Source organism: Populus nigra, chromosome 16 (assembly GCF_951802175.1).
Source record: "Populus nigra chromosome 16, ddPopNigr1.1, whole genome shotgun sequence".
In the NCBI taxonomy this organism is placed as follows: domain Eukaryota; kingdom Viridiplantae; phylum Streptophyta; class Magnoliopsida; order Malpighiales; family Salicaceae; genus Populus; species Populus nigra.
The window spans coordinates 7,012,288-7,035,102 of NC_084867.1; the positions used below are offsets into that span (position 1 = coordinate 7,012,288).

At 34.2% G+C, this 22,815-nt stretch overlaps 2 protein-coding genes across 6 annotated transcripts; one reads left to right on the forward strand and one right to left on the reverse strand.

Moving 5' to 3' along the window:
- Window positions 1–573: 573 nt before the first annotated feature.
- On the forward strand, window positions 574–13,566 carry LOC133675810 (inorganic pyrophosphatase TTM1-like). 4 transcript variants are annotated; one of them, XM_062097300.1, is made up of 12 exons: window positions 587–1,015; window positions 1,360–1,704; window positions 3,311–3,425; window positions 3,731–3,926; window positions 4,074–4,187; window positions 4,294–4,467; window positions 5,453–5,647; window positions 10,753–10,875; window positions 10,942–11,054; window positions 11,429–11,549; window positions 11,985–12,257; window positions 13,191–13,566. In XM_062097300.1, exons 2-12 carry the CDS (start codon window positions 1,365–1,367, stop codon window positions 13,398–13,400), a joined length of 1,974 nt encoding a protein of 657 aa, XP_061953284.1. In that variant the 5' UTR covers window positions 587–1,015; window positions 1,360–1,364; the 3' UTR covers window positions 13,401–13,566. The 4 variants fall into 4 exon arrangements, 2 of the variants coding, with proteins under 2 accessions (XP_061953284.1, XP_061953283.1); XM_062097299.1 differs by having other exon boundaries at window positions 591–1,015; window positions 11,426–11,549; XR_009835503.1 differs by lacking the exon at window positions 13,191–13,566 and having other exon boundaries at window positions 574–1,015; window positions 10,942–11,077; window positions 11,426–11,549; window positions 11,985–12,208.
- Window positions 13,567–14,389: 823 nt separating this feature from the next.
- Window positions 14,390–17,568, reverse strand: LOC133676234 (protein MIS12 homolog). Of its 2 annotated transcripts, none has more exons than XM_062097871.1 (7): window positions 17,099–17,568; window positions 16,965–17,022; window positions 16,757–16,876; window positions 16,138–16,230; window positions 15,900–16,038; window positions 14,897–15,034; window positions 14,390–14,789 (listed from the first exon to the last, which is right to left on the reverse strand). In XM_062097871.1, the coding sequence occupies exons 1-7, from the start codon at window positions 17,218–17,220 to the stop codon at window positions 14,728–14,730; spliced, it is 732 nt and encodes a 243-aa protein (XP_061953855.1). In that variant the 5' UTR covers window positions 17,221–17,568; the 3' UTR covers window positions 14,390–14,727. The 2 variants fall into 2 exon arrangements, with proteins under 2 accessions (XP_061953855.1, XP_061953854.1); XM_062097870.1 differs by having other exon boundaries at window positions 16,138–16,233; window positions 17,099–17,567.
- Window positions 17,569–22,815: the final 5,247 nt, after the last annotated feature.

Consider the following 22,815-nt stretch of genomic DNA (forward strand, 5'->3'; position numbering starts at 1 on the left):
TAGGCTTTGTAATTTTCTTTGTATTCCTTTATGTGGGGTCATTCTAGCATCATAATCTAGATCGCGAGTTTAACAATTTAACTCGGGTTAACTTGAGTTTTCTTTTCGGGTTGTTTTTTAAGATTGAATTTTTTCTGGTTTTCCCCTTTAGCATTTGGTTTATTTGAGAATTGAGTTTCATAATTTTTCCTGTTTTGTCTTCTATTAGGTGATACTTTTTGCATGATTCAACTCATGGAGTTTGATGAATTTGCTTGAGTTTGTTGGTATTTTTTTTATTCAGTTAACTAATTGATTTTTTTTTAATTTTATCCTTTTATATCTGAATTGTTGGGAATTGAACATCCTATTAAATTATAGAACTTATTATAAAAATTAAGTTTTATAACTTTTTTTAACAAATGATTTATTTTTTCAAGTTGTCACGGTGGCTTTTTTTATAAAGTAATTCGGTTCATTTAACATCATTAATTTTTTTACAAAGAAAAAAACTTTACTCTAATTGTTGCCTGGCATAGACCATCTAGTAACTCGCTGTAAAGGACAACATCCATGGAAAAGGAGGTAACTTGAGAGATAGATAGAGAGAGACCAGGAGAGGGAGTTCTCTTTTTGTTTTGTTTTGTTTTGTTTTTTTTTACGTTAGACAAAAAGTTGGGAACTGAAAACGGTACGCTCCACTTGTAGAGAAAGAAAGGGAAGGAAGGGAAGAGAAGATATCTTTGTGGTTATGATATCAGCAGCAGGACGTTTTATGGTCCACGTCCTATCACTTGCTGGAATCCATCCTCCTAATGAATGAACTAACGATCTCTGTTAATCTCGTCCTTGTTGCCAGCCAGTATAGAACAAGTCCACCGCATGACACTTCCTCCCACCTTCTCTGGTAATCACTCCACTCTTTAACCTAATAGTCCAGAAAAAAGAAGCCCAACAGCTTTAAAGTCCCTGTTCATAGCTCTGAATATCCAATAATCAAGGAATAAAGAAAGAGAGAGACAAAAGCAATATAAAGGTATATACATATATATTGTATTCAGTATTATTTTTACTGATTCTATGTTCACTGCTTACAATGTTTATTCCTTAGAGTTGTAGTTGAAGTTTGATTGCAAATTTAAGCGGATTGTTACCCTGTCAAAAGAACTTTTTATTCAGCATGATCATGACCCTGAAAATGATTTCTTGTAAAGAAGAACGATTTTGCTAAATAAGGGAATTCGGGGTTGCTTCAGAAACTTGTTGTTGTTGATAATGATATTTCTCTGTAGAAATTAGGATGGATGGTATTTTTATTTATTTATGTTTTAAAAGATAATTCGGTTAAATCTAAAATACTGCATGTTGTTTGCGCAACAGAGTAAATGGCTCAAGATACTACTTCTCCGGGTGTTGAGTCACCTAGGCGGCGTTCCGGTCTCTTGAGAGATCAGGTCCAAGCGGTTAAAAAGGACTCTGATCGCTATGAGATTGTTCCAATTGGAGAAACATTGTCGTTTGAGAAAGGTTTCTTTATAGTAATCCGTGCATGCCAGTTGCTTGCCCAAAAGAATGATGGATTAATATTAGTTGGAGTAGCAGGTCCTTCTGGCGCCGGAAAGACTGTGTTCACTGAGAAGGTGCTCAACTTTATGCCCAGTATTGCTGTCATAACCATGGATAACTACAATGATTCAAGTCGAATCATTGATGGAAACTTTGATGGTAAAAATCATTTCTGTCCTTTAGCCTCATTTCAATAACTTCTTCTGGTGGCTCCGTCTATTTTCGCTAATTGAATTTTTAAGGGGGATAGAATGAGTGACTTCCGTTTTGATTACCGACATGCATGGCTGTGTTTGAAAATGTTGTTAGGTGGCCTCTGCTTCTACGCAAAGATGGTTGCAAATGCTTATGTAATTTCAAACATGGTAAAAGGACTGAAAGAGGATAAACTCTTTGTAGAATTTCTTATTGTTAAAATGAGTAATGTCAGTTCTTATGTGTGATCAATAAAGCTAGCATATGTCAGTTGCTAAAATGGATTGATGCCCTGGTAGATGAGTTCTTGGAGAGTCATTACTTGGCTTATACATAGCTGGTCCGATAGCCAAAGAAGCAGGATTATGGTTAGCAAAAAAGAAGAAATGTTGTAAAAAGGGCTTGTAGAAGAGTCAAAGTTTTCGCTCTTGTAGATTTGGTTCTACTACCAAGCGATAGGGGATAGTGATTGGTATTGGTCGTGATTAAAATAAAAAATAGAAAAGTACATGAATGGTTATTAGGACACGAGGAGCTCTAGAGGATAGTTCTTGAATCTAATATAAGATTGGCAAAGTTTAGGACCTTAAGCTCGAAGTACCAGGTGTTTCAAGTGAACATTTGGAGAGCTCAATGAAGAAGTAAATTGAGGTAATTCAGGTAACAGCGTAAATGATCTTATATATAAATTCCAAATGGTGGTGGCTGCATATTGTAGCAAATATGGAATGGCTTTGGCCATATGAGATTGTGGACAATTATGGAAATTAAATTATAAGCTCTAGAAAAACTGATTAGAACTTTAACTATGGTAATATATTTATGGTGAATATGAAAATGCTCTTGAAATTGATTTCTGGTGATGTAGTTTGTGTGTTAACTCAGTTTTGAGTGTTTGTAACCAGAAATAAAAAATAGAACTTAAATTTCAGTGAAAAGTGCTGAAGCTGTTTCCCAAACTATTGCAGTCATGATTATGGCTCACAGTATCACCCCTATGTGACATGTGGTTTTGGCATTTAGGACTTCTGACAATAGTGAATTTTCTTAGAAGTTCGCGGCAAACTAAGTGCATTGTCCTACAGTGCTTTCAAACAAGTGTCCTTCATTTATTCTCTGTTGCCTGACATCCTTTTACTTAAACATCTCAAGGCAGATATCATGCAAGATATCTTTGACGAAGATTTCTTGGTCTAGGTCTCCTACACTTAGAGGAAGCATCATTCTAGTTTGAGTTTAAGGTGTGGAAATATAGTTTCAATCTCATTTAGGTGGTGGAAAATGTAATTTAAGCATCTTGTATCTATGACAATAAACTGCCGGTGCACCAAACACACAATAGAAGGATTTAGTGGGTAGTCTATGAGGTGAATATCCTGCCAATAATAAGGTTAGTTTTTAGTTGTTCATGCAGTTCAAATTCTTATGGTCCTTGCAAATTGTAATGAGAAAATTATTTGTGCATATTTTGTTCATCAGTTTAGGGCTGTTTTTAATCACTGATCCATCAACATAGTGATTAGAGAATGGGGATTCGCAGAATTCTAATGATTGTAATTTTTTGAAACAGACCCACGGTTGACGGATTATAATACACTTCTCGATAATATACATGGTTTAAAAGCAGGGGAACCTGTTCAGGTTCCCATATACGACTTCAAGACTAGCTCTCGCATAGGTTACAGGTTCTGGTTCTCTCTGGCCTGTTTTTGAATATATGAAATTTTTTTTCCTGCATGTCAAGATATCTCTACTTGTTTTACCAACACAAGGAGAGGAGCCCGGGGATGAAATGAATTATGATGCATTCATGGAGGCCCTCATTTTTTTATGATATGCCATCAAGAATGCCAGAACTGCTCATGGGACTTCTAGTTCATGCTTTCTTGCTATGTTCATGAGATCATCATCTCTGTTTTCTCTAATCTTCGCCACTTTTTCGGAAATCTATTTGTTCCTAGTAATAATTTCTCAGCTATGCTTCTAATAGGACTGTAGAAGTCCCTAGCTCCCGCATTGTGATTATTGAAGGCATCTATGCCTTAAGTGAAAGACTGCGACCTTTGTTAGATCTTCGGGTGTCTGTCACTGGTGGTGTTCATTTTGACCTTGTCAAAAGGGTTTTGCGAGATATTCAACGTGCTGGCCAAGAGCCTGAAGAAATAATTCATCAAATCTCAGAAACGGTGATTTGCTGATCCAAGCTAATATATTATCTTGTAGCCTAACTGTGTACTTTTTATCAGGCATTTCCTTGATGTGTTTCCTATGATATCCAAAATCTTTAGATTTTATGGTAATTCTTCTGCACTTATTTATTGTTGGCTCAACAGGTTTATCCCATGTATAAGGCTTTTATTGAGCCAGATCTCCAAACCGCACACATTAAAATCATCAACAAGTTTAATCCTTTCTCGGGGTTTCAGAACCCAACTTACATTTTAAAGGTAAATCTCCGTTTACTTCTTCCTGCCAAATTTATAATGGTTTCTCACGTTAAGAGCCATGGTTACATTCTTGTTTCAACTCTATATCTACTCTCTTTCGCTGCAGTCAACAAGGTCAGTGACAGTTGAACAGATTAAGACCATTCTTTCTGAAGAATACAAGGAAACAAGGGAGGAAACTTATGACATATATCTTCTACCACCTGGTGAAGATCCTGAAGCATGTCAATCATATCTAAGAATGAGAAACAGGGATGGAAAATACAATCTCATGTTTGAGGTTTGGATGATTGCAGATTAGCACCTTCTTAGACAAGTTTTGCAGTTGGAAATTATTTTTATGAAATAGGTCTTTTTACCCCTTCTACACATACAATTAGTTGTCCTACTGCCCATAATTAATTAATTAATCGTGCAGGATATAGACTCCAATCATAGGTCTAGAATCAAGTAATTCTAGGGTATGATTTCAGATTTGTACTGTCATTTTCAAAAAATTGACATTTTTCACTTCTAAGCTTTTGCTGTCTTTGCTTTTCTAGTAATGCCACACCTTATATACTTTGTTGACCATGCTGTTTTCTTGCTATTTCTTTACCCAGCCAGTGCTGATGTGTGAGCTGACCTTTTAGCCCGTGAAAAAAAATTCTGTTATGCTCTTTGAGATTATAGATCCTAGAATTTCTTTGGTCATCCATCATACAATGTTTCTATAATTTAAGAGAGCTGATGCTTTTATTTGGAGTCGTGGAATCTTGTGGTATCTGTCATCTTTCTCTCTCTTGTTTTACGGACTCATATAGGCATCATGAAAATAAGGTATACTCTTTTGACTCGGGCCATTCGTCTTAACAAATGTAATTTGAGAGAATATGGTGCTGTCTTCCATAATATAACTTTTGCAAATAAAGGAAAATTAATACTCTTCATACAATCAATGATTAGGCGATTGCGTATGTTTTGACTGATATACATCAAGAAGAAAATGGAGAAACACTTTCACTTAGGAAGTAGTAATATGAAGAAAAAGTTTCAACAAATCTTAGACAGCCCATGTGGCTGTTTCAAAACTAAAATTAAATAACAAGTGCAGATACACCTCTGAAAAGAGATATACCTGTATATGATAGAAATGCTTTGCTTTTTATTGCTCAATTAAACTTGTTCACTTGCCTAATTTCATTATTAAGATTTTTGCTGAATAGTTTGTGGATACTAAGGGTGCTAAGAAGTTTGGGTTTCTAACCTTTATGCTTCTGTTTCAGGAATGGGTTACAGATAGTCCATTTATAATCTCACCTAGGATAACCTTTGAAGTTAGCGTACGTCTTCTTGGAGGGTTGATGGCATTGGGGTACACAATTGCAACCATCCTGAAAAGAAGCAGTCATATCTTCTGTGATGATAGGGTTTCCATCAAAACTGACTGGCTAGAACAACTTAATCGCCACTATGTTCAGGTACTACATGCTGTTCTCCTTTTATTGCATTCTGTTCTATATTTCCACTTTTTGACATGGATGAACACTCTGTCTATTTGTGCTGTGATTCAATTATTAGCTTTTCTATAGTTGTTTTGCTTTCATGATCTTGCCTGCGTTTCAGTTAGTATCTCTTTTCTTAATAGTTTTCTGTTCTAATCTCTCCAACTTATCTCATAACTTGGCTTAACTAAGCTTTTTAACATAATTTGCTCATTTGAGTTTCAACTTTCTAGCCAGTTGAAAATCCAAGCCGACTGCCACTATTAAAATAGTTGTGTTGATCAACTGACCGCATTACCCCATCGCCTTACTATTACCAGGGTATTTGTGTAATTGCTTAATATATGTCTATATTGTGGGTCTACACAGTAAGGACACACAACACTTTTATCTCTTTCCTCTTCTTTCATTTCTCTCTCCTCATCCTTTCTTCTTCCTCTTCTCCTCCTTTCTCCATTTTCAGTTATTTCAATCTAAGAAAACCAACGTGGTGGTATCAGAGCACTAAGAACACTAACAAAAGTCAACCTTATGCTGACATTAGTGATGACATCGTGTTGATGTTAGATGATGTGCCTTTTCCTGTTTTTGAAAGCTCTTTTACCCAGCAACAAAAGCCATATGGTTTCAACAAAAATGATGTCATTTACTTTGCTTAGCTTGTAGAGAGATTGCTTGATAGAAAGGTATCCACTTTTAAGGATTGCTTTGATCAAGATATTTGGCATTTTTGAAGATATGCTTTGTTACAGAGATAATTTAGGGATTTGATTTGTACTATTTTAGGGATGTTTACTTACCTTGTATAGCATTTAGGTGCTGGAAATCTGCCATTAATTATGTAAAACTTCTATTTATAATGAAGGGAAACCCTATGGAAAGGGCATTCAGACCAATTTTTTCATGCTTAACTGAGTTTTTCTTGGTTTTTAAGGATTAGCAAAAGTCAAGTAGTCTCTTGTAGAGTTGAGATTGATTTTGGTTCAATTGTACTACTTTTAAACATGACAGAAGTAAGTTCAGGGGGAACTTGAAAAATGATATTAGCAAGAGTAATGGAAGTCGAGTTAGAGCTTTTGGTGATAATCCCTCATTTCATATCAGTCCTGTTAAATTAGATGGAATCAATTATCTTGTTTGGTCGCATTTATGCCTATTATTTATCAAAGCCCGAGGATTGTATGATTATATCACAGAAGAACAAGTAAGGCTAGCAACAACTGACCCATCACTTAATCGATGGTATTCGGAAAGCTCATTAGTTATGTCTTGGCACATTAACTCCATGGAGCCTTCTATTGCTTGTGGTTATCTACTCCTTGATTCTGCGTAAAAAATGAAGAGTGTTGCTAATCAGACATACTCTTAACTTGGTAATGATACCTAAGTTTTTGAGCTACGTAATAAGATACATGAGACCAAACAGGGTGGGATGATTGTAGCTTAATATTTTGCAGAACTCAACAGTTTATGGCAGAAGTTGAATTTCTATCAAGATTTTCAAGTTGATTGTCCAGATGATGCAGCTAAATTTCAGAAGTTAGTGGATAAAGAAAGAGTTTATGACTTCTTTGCTGGACTCAATATGGAGTATGATCAAATTAGGGTTTAGGTTCTTGGTAAGATAAGGATCATTTCCCTTCATTAAGACAAACATACTCATATGTTTAAAATAAAGAGAGTAGGAGGAATGTTATGTTACAACATGTGATTCCACATAGATCAACCATGATTGTCCATTGCCTACAACCATGGTGACTGAAATTACAGCTTCAGGTGGAGACTCAAATTCTTCCACTCTTTCTAAAGAGGATTAGACATCTGATGGCCAAGCTTGAATCTCCCTCCAATTTCTCATCCAACTTTGCTCATACAAGTATAAATGTCACTGCTCTAAATAATTCCAATAGCTGATTCTAGTCCATGAGTTATAGATTCAGGAGCAAATGATTACGTGACTAGATCTTCCGAACATTTTTTATCTTATTATCTTATTCAATAATTCCACTCTATGTTTTGTTTCCGAGAAAGGTTTGGTTTAATGAACTCTTACGTTTCTCGTTTTCAATTCTTCATGTTCCCCATTTTTCTAATAATTTGTTTTCTTTTAGTAAAATAACAAAAGATTTAAATTGTAAAGTCTCATTCTTTTCAAATTAATTTGTGTTTAAGGACTTAGAAGACAAGGAAGGTGATTAGCTATGGTAAAGTGGAAGATGACTTGGATCTATTGAATGTGGATTTTGTTAATCTAGTTGGGACAAGTATGGCTAGATATACTCTAAAACTTGATTCTTCAATGACTGCTCAACAATAGTTATATCAATGGGCATAATTGTTTAGGGCATTGTTCTTTTATAGCCTTAAATAGGATCTTTCCAAACATGCCCAAACACTATAATGTGAAAGAACTTATTATATGATGTATGTGAATTTGCAAAGCATACATGTGTTACATATTCATCTATTAATAAGAGAAGCATTATGCCTTTGGCATTGATTATCTAGAGACATTTGCTCTTTTGTAGTTCCTCCTAATGTGTTTGGTTGTGTATGTTTTGTTCGAGATCATCGACAAACAGTTGGAAAATTAGAATCTAAAGCTCAAAAATGTGTATTTATTGGTTAATCTGCCACTAAAAAAGGTTATAAATGTTATCATCCTCCTAGCAGAAAAACATTTGTTAATATGAATGTGACATTTTATGAAAGTGAGGCCTATTTTACCCAGTCATCTCTTCAGGGGGGAGTGGTATAAAGGAAAATCTGACTTTGTCCTTGTCTTCTTCATAGACTTCTAAATTTGATTTAGAAAATGGAAGTGAGGGGGGAGAAAGAAAAAGATAATTCTATAGATGAGGAGAAAGAGATGGGGACTAGAAGTAAAGAAGGAGAAGAAAGATATAATATCTCAAAAGATGGGGAGAAGAAGATCTTGACTTACTCTCGGAGGAAGCCAATAGATAAAGCTATTTTGCATACTCGACCAAGTCAGTAGCCAACTTTCGATTCAATGTCACAATCTTCTCCTTTTGGTATACCTCTTATCACCATTTCTGAGTTTTTTGTTCATAGTTTTGATGCTGATGATCTTCCTTCAAAATTGTATTAAGTATCCTATATGTAATTTTATTTTTTATGACTCTTTTATCTTCTTCGTTTAGAGCCTTTAAATGTTCTTTGTTTTCTACATTAGTTGGACATGCTTGGAAGGAAGCTTTAGGGGAACCAAATTGAAAAACATCTATGGTGGAGGAAATGAATGTGTTGGCAAAGAATGACTCATGGAAGCCTACCACTTTTCCTACTGAGAAGAAACATTAGGATGTAAGTAGGTTTTTGTTGTTAAACAAAAACTTGATGGGCTCAAAGCAAGACTGGTGGTAAAAGGCTTCACTCAAACCTTTGGCATTGATTATCTGGAAAAATTTGCTCCAATAGCAAAAATGATCACTATACAGGTCCTTTTATCTTATGCTGTAAATTTGGGTTGGGATTTACAACAATTAGATGTAAAGAGTGCCTTTTTTGCATGAAGATTTGGAAGAAGTTTACATGGAGGTACCCTTAGTTTTGCTTGCAAAAGGACAGAGAAAAGTTTGTAAATTGAAGAAAGCCTTTTACTGGTTAAAACAACCTCCACGAGCTTGGTTTGATAAATTTAGCAAAATTGTAGTTAGTTTTGGGACAAACAAAGTAATGTAGATCACACTTGGTTCATTAAACATTGTAATGGTAAGACCACGACTCTCATTATATATGTTTGATGATATTGTGGTGACAAGAAATGATTTTGAAGAAATCACCGTGTTGAAGGTTTATCTTGCCCAGAGGTTTGAGATTAAGGGAAAATTATGATAGTTCTTGAGAATCGAACTTGCTTGATCAAATAAGGGCTTCTTCATTTCTCAAAGAAAGTATATCCTTTATTTACTTTCATACTTACAGAGACTGAAATGTTGGGATGCAAACCTATTGATTCTCTTATGGAAACCAACCATCACCACAGAGGATGTATAGGTGAGCTAGTGGACAGAGGGAGATATCAAAGATTAGTTGGGAGGTTGATTTCTCTCTCCCATACTTGTCCAAACATAGCTATTTAGTCAATGTGGTTAGTCAATTTATGCATAATCCTTGCTCACCTCATCTAAATATTGAATATCGCATTCTTAGATATTTGAAGTCAGCTCTTGAAAAAGGACTGTTATTTTCTAATAATTGTCATTTGATGATGGAAGTCCTTATTGAAGTTGACTAGACTAGATTTCCAAATGATAAAAAGTCTACATCTAGATATTACATTTTTATTGGTGGTAATTTAGTTTCATGGAGAAGCAAGAAACAAATAACGGTGGCAAGGTTTGGTGCAGAGGCTGAATATAGGGCTATGACACATAGAGTCTGTGAATTGTTATAGCTTAAAAATCTAATGGAGAAATTGAGAATAACAAGTGATAATCTTGTTTCTTTGTTTTGTGATAACAAAGCTGCCATTAATATTGCTCATAATCTAGTTGAACATGACAAGACAAAGCATATTGAGATTTATAAGTACTTTATCAAGAAGAAAATAAATGATGATGGGACAATTTGTATACCTTTTGTAAACTTTGAAATCAATTAGCTTATATTTTTACTAAGGGTTTTTGTAGTAGGATGTTTCACTCAATTTCCTGCAAGATGGGCATCAAAGACATTTATGTACCATCTTGATGGGGATATTATCAAGGTATTTATGTAATTGCTTACATACTCTATAGTGTGTGTAGGTCTACACAGTAAGACATACAACACGTCTATCTCTTTCCTCTTCTTTCCTCTTTCTCTCTTTCTTTTCTCCTTCTCCGTTCTCTATTTTCAGTTATTTCAATCTAAGATAACCAACGTTTACTCATCATGTTTTCTTTGGCAATAAAATGTTGTAGATTTTGTGCATCAGATAGACAATAACAACTGATTTGTTATGTTGCTTTAGAGATGGAGGTTTTACCTTTCTAGTATACAATCCATTATTATTAGCTTATTGGCTAAATTTTGCAAAGCTTGGATCTAATTAAATCCATGTGGTTCATGGGAAGGTGCAAGGTAAAGAGCGTTTGTACGTTAAATATGTTGCGGAGCAGCTAGGCTTGGATGGCTCATATGTTCCTCGCACATACATAGAACAGATTCAGCTAGAGAAGCTTGTGAATGATGTCATGGTATGATTCTTTCAGCTGAAAATATATTCCGGAGTTGCGCACAATCCTTATCTGATCAATCTGCAGGCATTGCCAGATGATTTGAAGACAAAGCTCAGCATCGACGATGATTTGGTTTCAAGCCCTAAAGAAGCCCTTTCCAGAGCTTCTGCAGACAGGAGAAATAAGTATCTGGGCCGGTATTCTCTACTTCTAGCACATGGTTTGATTTATCTTCCCTCCTAAACAAGAAGACAGTTAAAAGAACAAAATAAATAAATAAACCAAAAGGAAAGACAGGAATATCAAATAGGTAGGCATCTATTTGGGTATTAATCTTGTTCCTTGATCAGATGATTGCTTGAGAATGAAATATCACTCGACTTTCAATTGAACTGTACATGTTTGGAAATTCAACTGTTTATTTCACACACAATCTCACTCACAGAGTAATCAAGAGTCCTAATTTCAAAATTGTGGAAATGGAAGCCATATCTGCAATGCTTTTATTAGGCTAATACTAGCAATCTATGAAACTAACATGGTTCATCTGACAATACATGATGCGCAGCAGTTTGTCACTCTCATATTCAAATCAACGGGAGAAGAATCTGTCCAAGCTGACAAGACTTGCTGTTAATAATAGAAGATTTGATGGAAGAACTGTAGAGTCACCTGCTGCAGTTGCCAACCAGGTGAGTATATTCCTGGCATCAGAGGCATCTAGATAAAAGGCATTATAATGGTCTATTCCCTCGGCATTCTCAGCAGTTATTCAGCTATTGACATAATTGAGAAAATATCAGTGTTGAACTTTCTGTTATTCATTATCTAGAACATAGGAAGATGATTGTTTTAAGTTCTTAAACTTCTTTTAGGTAGTATGTTCCCTAGTTCTAGTTAATAGTTCTTCCTCTTATATGGGTTTGTTATGGTTCGTGGTAAGACAATTCTTGCCAGTCAGATCCAACTTGCTAGAGAATGCACTCTTGTTCCTTCTTTTGATTTTTTCTGACTAGAATGGTTGCCTTTTCTCTCTCATAGTTGTTCTGTTTTCATTACCTGCATCCCTTCTGAATGTAACTTTTATTTTTATTTTAATCATAATTTTATCTTCTGGAATGTTTCAGGGTGTCATTACTCAACTCTCTGAGCAAATTTCCACACTGAATGAGAGGATGGATGAGTTTACATCTCGCATCGAGGAGCTCAATTCCAAGTTTTCCACCAGAAAAGTTTCAGCTAGCCAACAAAATTTGGCTTTGCAGGGCGAACCCTGCAATGGATCTGGACCAACTTCTCTATTTGTTACTGGCTTGGGAAATGGCTCGCTAACTGGATCGATACTGCCAAATTCTTCATCTTCTTCCCAGTTAACTAGGGAGTCTCCACTAATGGAAGAGGTACCGCAACTTTATCTCTTAGAGTTTTTGGCATGAAAAAGAGAGTAAAATCACGAGGTTAACCATAATATGGTGGATGTGTGCAAGGCTAATTTCTACATGATATTCATGAATATGGAACAACCTTGTTCAATAGAACTACAGTAGATATTTCTCCGTCTTTTCTTTTGAGCAAAATATGCTACAATAGTCAGTTTTTTATGTTTTACTTTTGGGTTCAAGTTCTTGAAATTTGTTAAACAACAAAGAAAATAGGTGTAAAATTCTCACTTAGAAATAGTGGAACAACTTAGCATAGTGACATTTTTTTCATTTGAACAGGATAGGCTAGAATAGTAGTGTTTGTATCGTATACTTTTGGAATCAAGTTTTGTAAACCGTCTTAAACATAACAGAAAACGTTTAATTTTTTTGTTGGGAATTGGGAGTAGTGAGGAGAAACTATCCTTGTGTGCTCGGAAAACTACATCAAGGAAATAGTGAAGAGAAACAATCCTTGTGTGCTAGGACGACTAGTTGATGATTTATATGGATTTAACTGGATATAAATTATACCTTCTGGCAATTTTCGAGATTAAAACTCAATATGTTTTTTATTTTCTAATTACCATGTTAACAACACTCTTTGCTAAAGAAATTGATAGACTAAATTCCTTGGATTAGAGGTGTATTAAGCGTCTTTAGCTCTCCCTCTTCATGCTTGAGAATTGGAATAGCAGTTGACATAATGGGGAGTAGGCTTATAAGGGTTTGGGATTATGTTGTCAAAGTGACTTACAATCGATCAGCAGTAGCGTGTTCAGAAATGGTGCGAGTCAACCTCAGCATTGCTTCCATCTGAATCTGCTTTGATTGCCACCACACATTTAACTCCCTGTTCTATTTTCCTTTGAAAACTGTTTTGTTTGATTATTGAAGCCATGGCCTGAACAGGTTCTTCTAATTGCACGGGGACAGCGTCAAATAATGCACCAATTAGATAATTTAACCAATCTTCTGCATGAACACCGGGGAGAGAGGTCTCGTGCAGATACTATAAACAGTACAGCCGACATTGATTCCATCACCTTTCCGCTTATTTTAACTTTAGCAATTGGGGGCTTAGGTGTGCTTCTGTTCAGCAGTATGACCTCCAGAAAATGATTTTTTAGGCAAAGCAGATGTTAGTCTCACCATATGTACTCTTTGTTCACTCCAGTTCTCACCGCAATATAATACTGTATAGGCTTGTTGTTCTTAAGATCATGGCTCACTACTATTTGTGCTCCTAAGGAGGGTTACAGTTCAGAAAGAAGTAATGTTCATATTATTTGTGGGTGTTAGCGAATGCTCGATTATCTCTCATGTTTAGTTTTTATTTGAAACGATGCAAAAGGGGCTTGAAGCCATGCCATCTGAAATTGAGTTAATCAAATAATCTCCCCTCAAACAACTCCATTCCACGTTGTGAGTAGCTGCACTGAAAATTGTCGGGGAAACCACAAGTGTTTTTGCAATGAGAGCGACCACACAAAATCAGACCACCCATTCCTTCATTCCCTGTAATAAATCCCCCCCTCATTTGGAGATTGCGGCACAAAATCTTGTTCTCAAGGTGACTTCAAAGAAATCAAGATCAACAAAGTCAGCTAAAACCCCTCTTCTCTAAATATAAAAGAAGGATCATATGCTAATCACCGATTCCTTCAACCAGTAGCTAATAGACTGTATCCCTTCTTTGAAGTCGGTGTTTCCTCTTACTTCCATCCAAGTTGAAGAGTTGTTTGGTAATATAATAGCAGTTGTTTTTCAAATAATTTTTTGTGTCGAAATATATATCAATGATTTTTTTTATTTTTATAAAATTATTTTTAATATCAACACATCAAAACGATTCAAAATATACAAATCATATTAAATTTTTTTTTACCATATTAAATTTTAACAAAAAAAAATTAAATTTTTTAAGAACACGGTTTGCCCGTGTTCCCAAACAATTTCCAATTAAACAGGTGATGGTGTGAGAGAAAAAATAAAGTGTAAGGTAAAGGAAACTATCAAAGTAAATTTTCCTAATTCAGAAATCAAAAGGTCGTTATCGGTATATATTATAACGTCTAATTGAGAAATCAAATAGAAAAGGATAGAGTAGATAGTTCACAAATCAGATCCCCAACTTGGGACGTTGGATTATACGAATTGGAATCTTCATATCATTGAATTACTGACAGACAACAAACTGGTTGGACCACGTTGTTGTTGTGGGGTGGGGGCTTGGTTGAGGGGCACTACAGTCTCTGGCTAAGACATTTCCACTACCAATTTCCATTCAGAGACAAACACAAGGCCTCCTTGATCCCATTTTGTCCAAAGCTAATTAGAGCACATGGGAAGAGAAATAACTACAGGTTATTATTGAGGATCGGATCATGTTAGCATCACCGGTACACATCACAGTTGCAAGACTGATTGACATCATATGAAGCTCAGATCACATATGCTTTAAATCAGCCATAAATTCTTGAATATCCTCCACTGTTGCATTTGGGAGACCTAGAAAACAAAAGGAAGTATCAGGAAACGCAAACTTCTAATTCATAATGCAATCATATCAAGCTTGCCAAGCACCAAACAACAAAATTGTTGCTAGTTAAGTTTACCCTTCCTGTAATTTGATGCCAATAAATCTCTGTTCGGATCATTAATCCTCCTTGCTCTAATGCATTCTAAGTTTTCCACCCTTCTGGTCCTCAGCTTCTCCATTTTTTCATGAAGTTCGGACATGGTTGACAGCATATCTGCGAGAAGCAATTGTCAATAGCAAATTGCAGAACTAATAAAAATTACAAAATAATTTGTCCTATGAGGAATTTCAGGGATATAAACAGCTAAATGAGCTGAGTTTAAAAATAATTATGTGATCAACTAAGAGCTGTCATAAATCCTTGCATCCATTTACGAAGTTCTTCATTAGTGGCTTTGAAGTTGCTGATAGCACAAGATAAAGCACATTCACAAGGTCTAGCCTCCTAGCACGTTGCAATACACTACAAGGGAAAGGGGAAAAAAGAAGAAAAAAGAGGCATTTATTCTAAAGAGCACTATATCAGGGAAAACTTCTTCACAAGCCAAAGTTGCAGAACTACATAAACTTTCAAGGATTTACAAGCAAAACCCCTCTGCAACCAATTCTGTGTTGGTTCCAAATACATTTTTAAAAGACTGAATATTCTAAAGACATAATTTAGAGGAAAAAATAAAATCAAGGGAAAAATAAAACAGCAGCACTGAATATTCTAAAGACTCAAAAAGTTAGAAAGTGTGTGCATAACACTAAACCTCATAGAACATGAAGCACAGCTCATGATATTCGGAATATCAGTGTGCTATTTAAGGGCTTTGGTTTACGTAAAATGTTGGAAGCAACAGTACCTTAGGCATACATGGAGGTGACACAGAAATGGGAAACAAAATTGACAACAGTGTTCTGTTTCAAAACAGTGGAGATTGTTGCCAACAATAACGACTGCTATGAGCAAACAAAACCACAAGTAACAGAAAACTGGAAAGGTCCACCTCAAACAAAAACTTGCTTTCTGAAAATGTCAAAGCATTGTAAACATGTAATCATCCACATATTTAAGGCTTCAATTCAACAGTTACCTTGATACATGTCTTGCGTGGAGGCTTGGTCATATAATAGCAGGGCCTCACTGACAAGTTCTGCACAATGATCACTTGAAGCGGATTGCCTTTCCAAGGCTTGGAGCTCATGATTCAGCTCAGAAGACTCCTTTCCTACCTGTAGAATATATTTACATAACAAAAACAATCTAGAAACAAACAGAACAGGAAACCACGCGCGGATGGAAGTTTTTGCTCTACAACAAGTTGTTCTTACCATAGTAAGCCTGTTTCTCAAGATATCCAACTGTGCATCCAGATCAGGATCAGAAAGCAAATCTTGACACGTGAAAGTTTCAGCTTGTGATTCCTTCTAGAAACAACATTACAACAGATGTTAGATCCAACTAGATCACCAGGTAAACGCGATTATCATTGCCCTAAACAAGAGAAAGAGATTATGACAAGGAAATACAAGAAGAAACGCAGAAGCGGATCGTTAAAAAACTGATCAATAGCACCTTCCATCTTTCACATTTACTGTGCTGAAATTATGCATCCCATTCGTTGTCATTGTTCCTCATCATGTCCAGTTGATGAACATTCCCCTGTGCCTTTTAAGACTATGTACACTAGGCTAAATTCTATTCAGCCAATTAAGCTGTTGACCAAGTACCTATTTAACCGCGCCTTACCTGACAATATCCTTTGGAACTGACAAGTGTTGAAATGGGGTATGACTAGAAACCTTGCAGCGCAATCCAATAAATGGAAAGTTGACACAACAGAAACTTAAAATCCATGAAAGGTTGGCGATCGTGGAAAGCGAAAAAAGAAACCAAGACAAATATTATGAGGAATGAAGGGCTGCAAGGATTGGTTAAGAGAGAACATACAGTTTGAGGTAAAGAGAAACCCTCAGGAACCGCAAAAACATGGTGAAGACAGTACTTCTCCCACATACCCAACCGCGTATCCAAGTCCGATTGTATCATATCGCGGATGTAAGCAATTCCCTTTTTTATGAAATTCAAATAACATCAGGCTAATAATTAACCTCAGATCCAATAAATTAAGAGAGGAAAAAAAACAAAAAAAAAATACCTCGCTTATAAATTGGGATCTACTAGTGCCGTCAGTTTTCAAAAGGGTTGATGCTTCCCTGTGGGGTGGCAAAAAAACAAGAATAATTAGTAACATGATTAGAGAAAAGAAAGAGAAACGGAAATGGTACTGACTGGTGGAAGAAATGGAAAGCGTCGTCCAGCAAATCGTCGACGGTGTTTAGGGTTTCGTTGATGAAAAGTTGGGGGTTCAGATTTAGGGATTCGAACACTGCCTCGCTTTCACTGCCTTCCATCTTTCAAATTCTATTTTTTTTTTAATAAAAAAAAAAATCCCTTCTCAAGGATGACAACTACAAGTATCCTTACTCTGATACTGTCTCCATTTCCAGGACCTTTTTTTTTTTTTTTTTTAATAGAAACTAGCTGAAGATGGGCAAAAACACTCAATTAATTTGAATATAGAAGTGGAGGGGAAGCCGATGGAGCTTCATTCTCTTACTTTTATTTTAATTTTACCATTACTTCATAGAAATTGATCATGGAAAAGATCAAATCAGAGGTCCCCACTTCTTCTTCTACTAGAGGTCACTGCCTATTAAAAAAGAGACGAGTATAAAGATCAGGATGCGGAGACGGAGGATGCATTATCCGCCTTTATAATCCTCTGAAATATTTCATCTTTATTTATTGTAATAGAGGTTAAGTTTACTACCTGGAATATAATATGTTGGGATAATTTGTACATGGTCACCTCACAAGAAATTAGGTTAGAAAATTTAAAAATTGATTTGATGATTCATTCTTAATAACAGCACCGAAAATTTCCTGACATTTTCTTTACATTTAAATATTTTTTTATTTAAAACTAGTATAATAAAAACAATTATAATATTTTGATGGAAATTCTTAATTTTGCATGATTAGTGTCCATTTAATATTTTTTTGGTGTATCGAAGGGCTAATACAATGTTAAAATTCAGATATATATTAAAATGGAAAAATTTGGCATATACATTAACCAATCTTCAATTAAAATTTATTTGAGTATGTCACTTTTAATTCTATATGTTTGGATTTCTCACTTTTTATTTTTTTTAATGACATAGTGATGAGTTCTACTAATTAAATAAGGATAGGGTTATTATTGTCATAACCTAATTTTGAGTTTATTTAAAATTTCTATTTCTTTTAAAATGAAAAGAAAAAAAAATAAAAAATAAAAAATAAAAAGTGAAAAAGACTAGCAACTAGACAAAAACAGGTTGAGAGAAATTCCAAATGCATGGAGGAACCAAACTAGAGTTTTGGACAAAACTAAAAGCCTATTTGTACCTCCATTATACCCAAGCCTGATGGACAATGCAGATTCAACATCAAATTAAAGGATTATTGGATGAATCTGCATAAAAATTAAAATTGAGGATTCAATTAGACTTTCAACAGGTCAATTGGATTTAATCATATGCCTAATTAAAGAATGAATTAAGTTTAAGAATTAATTTGAGTCAAATTAAAAGAATTAATTAATTGCTCTTCATCGAACAAGACAATGAACGTACCACTTACACCCGGCACATTATACTCCTTCATAGACAAAATAAAAGCTTTTTCATAACCTTGAAGGCATTGCTATAAGAAGCCAAAACTCATGCCCCAACTAGTTAAGCTGGCTATTGTACCTCTTTTGGTGACTTTGTAACACTACAAAGCCTAAGCTTGAGCCTAAATGGATTGCCGGGATTGATTATTGTACATTAATGAGAGAGAATAGTCCAGCTGATAGCCCAAAAAAAAAGGATCCCAATGAAGTTTTAAAAATGAAGGTAAAAAGCCATATAAAAAAAATGAAAGGAGGAGAGAAAAAAAAAGAAGCAAAAAAGTGGTTACCCTTTGAACCCACGTATCCTCACCATTATCACTAAGCTCTTTACCTATCCTCAGACATACAACTACATGGCCACACTTACCATCACTCAAGGAAAGATTTGTAGGAGGCAACATTTTTAAGTAAGGTAAGTTTTCAACTTTTATAAGGAGATGTAGCTTAATGAGCACAACCCCTCCCTTTCCATTATGTTTTCATTGTTATCTTTTGCATTGAATGTTCTTTATGCATTTTCTTAGTTTAAATGCAATGGGTATTTGCTTTTTTATGTTTACCATATCATGTTTTAGTGTGTATATATATATATATATATATATATATGTGTGTGTGTGTGTGTGTGTGTGTGTTTAAGTGTTGTTTAATGTTTAATTTTGTCTCTAAGGTGATAAATATTGGGTTGAGATACATTCTTAACATGTTTTGATTGTTCAAGGTAGTCAATGAAGTCTTTATAGTAGTATATGTTAAAGGTTTAGTTGTTGTCTATTTATGATATTCTTAGACCATTGTTAGAGGTTTGCTTAAGCCAAATGAATGTTTGTTTATGATTAACAATGTGAAAAACAACCTATGAAACTTTGTTGGAATATATTTTTGGCCTACTATAGGACATAGGTTATGCGTGTTTGTTTTGCCTTTGATTCCCTGTTTCATGTTATTTTAATGGTTAAAATAAGTTGTTTTGAGCATGCTTAAGCTTTGGTTGCTAAGTTTTGGTTGCTAAGTTTAGTATGTTCTTCGGGCTCTTATTGTATTTTTTAGGGGTATGGTTACATATCTGTCAATTGAATTTTCTGGGTTTCTGTATTTGTTTTTTAGGCAATGTTCTTGGAAAGAACATTGCCTGAACTACATGATTTGGAATAATTTTGGTTCATTTCTTGGCACTAGCCACTTCACATAATCCCATAAGCCAGTAATCTAAGTTTTTTTTTTTTGCCTCAATAACATGTTGTTCATAATTTTAATCTTAGAGTTTTGGTTTAAACCGAAACCCTCCATAACCAAGTCATGATGTCTTAGTGATAATTGAAGTGAATAAGTGTTAGATTTTAACCCTTGTATGATCTATAATCTCTTTGTGCCCTTGGTTTTGTTATATGTAGTCAATTGTGAGAATTATGTTTTTTGGGTTAACGAAGAACATTCATTGTGTTCTTCATTTTGCGTGTGTGTGATATGTTTTTGTCAAGATATTTTATGTTTTTTCATGTTTTTTTAGTAGAATCTGTTTTTGGATATTTACTTTGTTTTGGGATTGTTTTCGGGTTAAACCAAAGTTTTAAGGTTGCTTCACGGTCAAACCATTGATTTTAGGTCAACCCGATTGGTATGGCTTCGGGTCAATTAAGTTAGGTCTTGTTTGTTTGGCAAGTATTTTGATAAAGGGCTTGTTTTTTCAAATGACATGTTTGACAAACACACCCTTAAGCCTATTTTGACATCTTCATTTGAAAGGAAAATGATTTTTTTTTTGTCAAACAGACCCAAATAAATTTCCAAAATTTCTAAAACTTTCAAGGGTCATTTTAAAATTATTTGTGGGTCCCTTGCATATTTTTCCAATAATTTCACTTAATATCAGGGTTAGAGACTTATACTATAAGATATTGATCCTGTATTAAAAATAGTTGTTTTTTGCTAAAATTAAAAAAAATCCAAACATTTCTAAAATATTTCCTCATTTAAAAAACACAAAAAAATATATTTTATATTGTGTGCATATGGTCAAATTCTAAAATTTTCTTGCATATTTTATACAAAAAATAAAAATTTCATTTTCGTCATATTTTGAAAAATACAAAAAAATAAGTTAATGGGTATCACAAAAGGTTAGCAATTATCCTTTAGGATTTGATCAAAATTTCAAATAAAAACATTTTTTTTAATTTCTTGGGCTTTAAAATTGTTAGGTTTTAATCTAATAAGATATAAATCTCTTTACTGAAGAAGACTTTTCTTAAACCTTGGATAAACTTTTCTAAGCTTTAGAATGACTAGGCTTTAACTTAATGAGATAAGGATCTCCTTACTGAAATGGACTTTTCTCGAACCTTAGATAAACTAACGAATAGAAATACAGCTTATAACAAACAACAATGCAACTTACCATAGGTAGGGTGCACTATGGATGATATATCTTTTCCTTGCACAAATGATCCCCTTACTCAGACTCTCACAAACCATTAGGTTTTCTAGTGACCATAATACTAGATGACGACTCATATTTTCCTTGTTTTGCTGATAAAGGACAAGAATTCATTGTCCTTTACACCTACATCATTCATGACAATCCTGACCCAGAAGGATGATTGTTGCAACGCTGCACATGTATGATAGTTATTGCACCTAACATCGAGACGATCTAGCCCTATTTCCTATGAAAGGGGAAAATGGTCTTTTTATGAGAGAGGGGGAAAGGTCTAAAACTTTATGTAAATGAGTTGTCACATAAGGGTGTTCATTTTCGGTTCAATTCAGTTTTTATTAAAAAAAGTAATCAAACCGATTTTTTTTTAAAAAAACCGAAACCGGTTCAAACCGACCGGTTTCGGTTCGGTTCGGTTCGGTTCTGTTTTTTAGAGAAAAAACCGGTTCAAACCGGTTTGACTCGGTTTTTTCCAGTTTTGCTCGGTTTTTTTCAGTTTGGCTAGGTTTTTTATTCGGTTTTTTTCGGTTTGGGTTTGGTTTGGTTCGGTTTTTTCGGTTCCAGGCTTAAAAAACCGAAACCAAACCGAACCGGTCGGTTTTTTCAAAATTTTAATCGGTTTTTTTTCACTGTTTGGTTTTTTCAGTTATTTTTTTTCCGGTTTTCTCGGTTTAATCGGTTTTTTGGTTTTTTTGAACACCCCTATTGTCACCTAGTATCATAGTCACTGGAAAATCCTAATTAATCAACAAAATTCTAATGTAAGAGATAAGTTATGCTAAAGAAAAGATACTATCACCCAAAAACATTTTACTTGAGGTAAGTTGCATTGTTAGTTTTGCCTTTTATTCTTAATATTTTATATAGTTATACACTCTTCAATTCAATCCATTTTTTATTTTTATCATATCAACTAAATCTAATTTAATTTATTTAGATAGAAATATTAGAAAATTCCTATAAAAATAGGGATATATCATATATGATGAGGTTTTTCCAATGGAATGTTCTAAAATACATAATATTGATTATATAGTTTTCTCTTCTTAGCTGATCATTTAAAATCTTTGGGTTTTTATTTTCCTTTTATTTTTTTATGACCTATATAGTTCATAAAATATATCTTTTAAAGTAAGTTTTTATTTTTATTTTTTTTTGGAATTTTATTTGTGCTAAATAACTATAAGTTAAAGTTATCTTTCATCTTGACTCTTAACTATTTAAAAATGTTTTAAATTTTAAATTATGTTTAGATGCTTGAAATTGTATTTGTATTGCATAATTTAAAGTTAAATTATCTTTAGATTTGAATTGGAATAATGTATGTTAAATTAATATTTTGAATTTTATATATATATATATATATATATATATATATATATATATATATATATATATATAGAGAGAGAGAGAGAGAGAGTACAAGACCTTGTAATGAAACACCAAAATGCTTTGGTACGGAAATTTATCTTTCCAATAAGAAAAACAGAACACCAACTTTTTTTAATTAAGGGCTCATAAGAACAACAATTATTCTTTTATACTAGATCTATCACCAGCCTAAAGTAGAGCTCCATATAAGTCCGAATACTTCTCTAAACTACATAATTCTCCTATTTCTTAGCATCGATCCTTTGATACCAAGAAAATAACAACCATGTAAGACTTCTTCTCATGGATACCACAATGACCATATATTGATCACCTTTTCTTACCATGGCTAGAAAGGCCATTAAATAACTCTTAAATAAATAAATAAAACCTATGAAAAAGGGTTTTTATTAACTCTCCCTTATGTAAATTAATTAGGGGTTTATGGTTGACTAAATAATATTAAACTCATGAAAGTAGGTG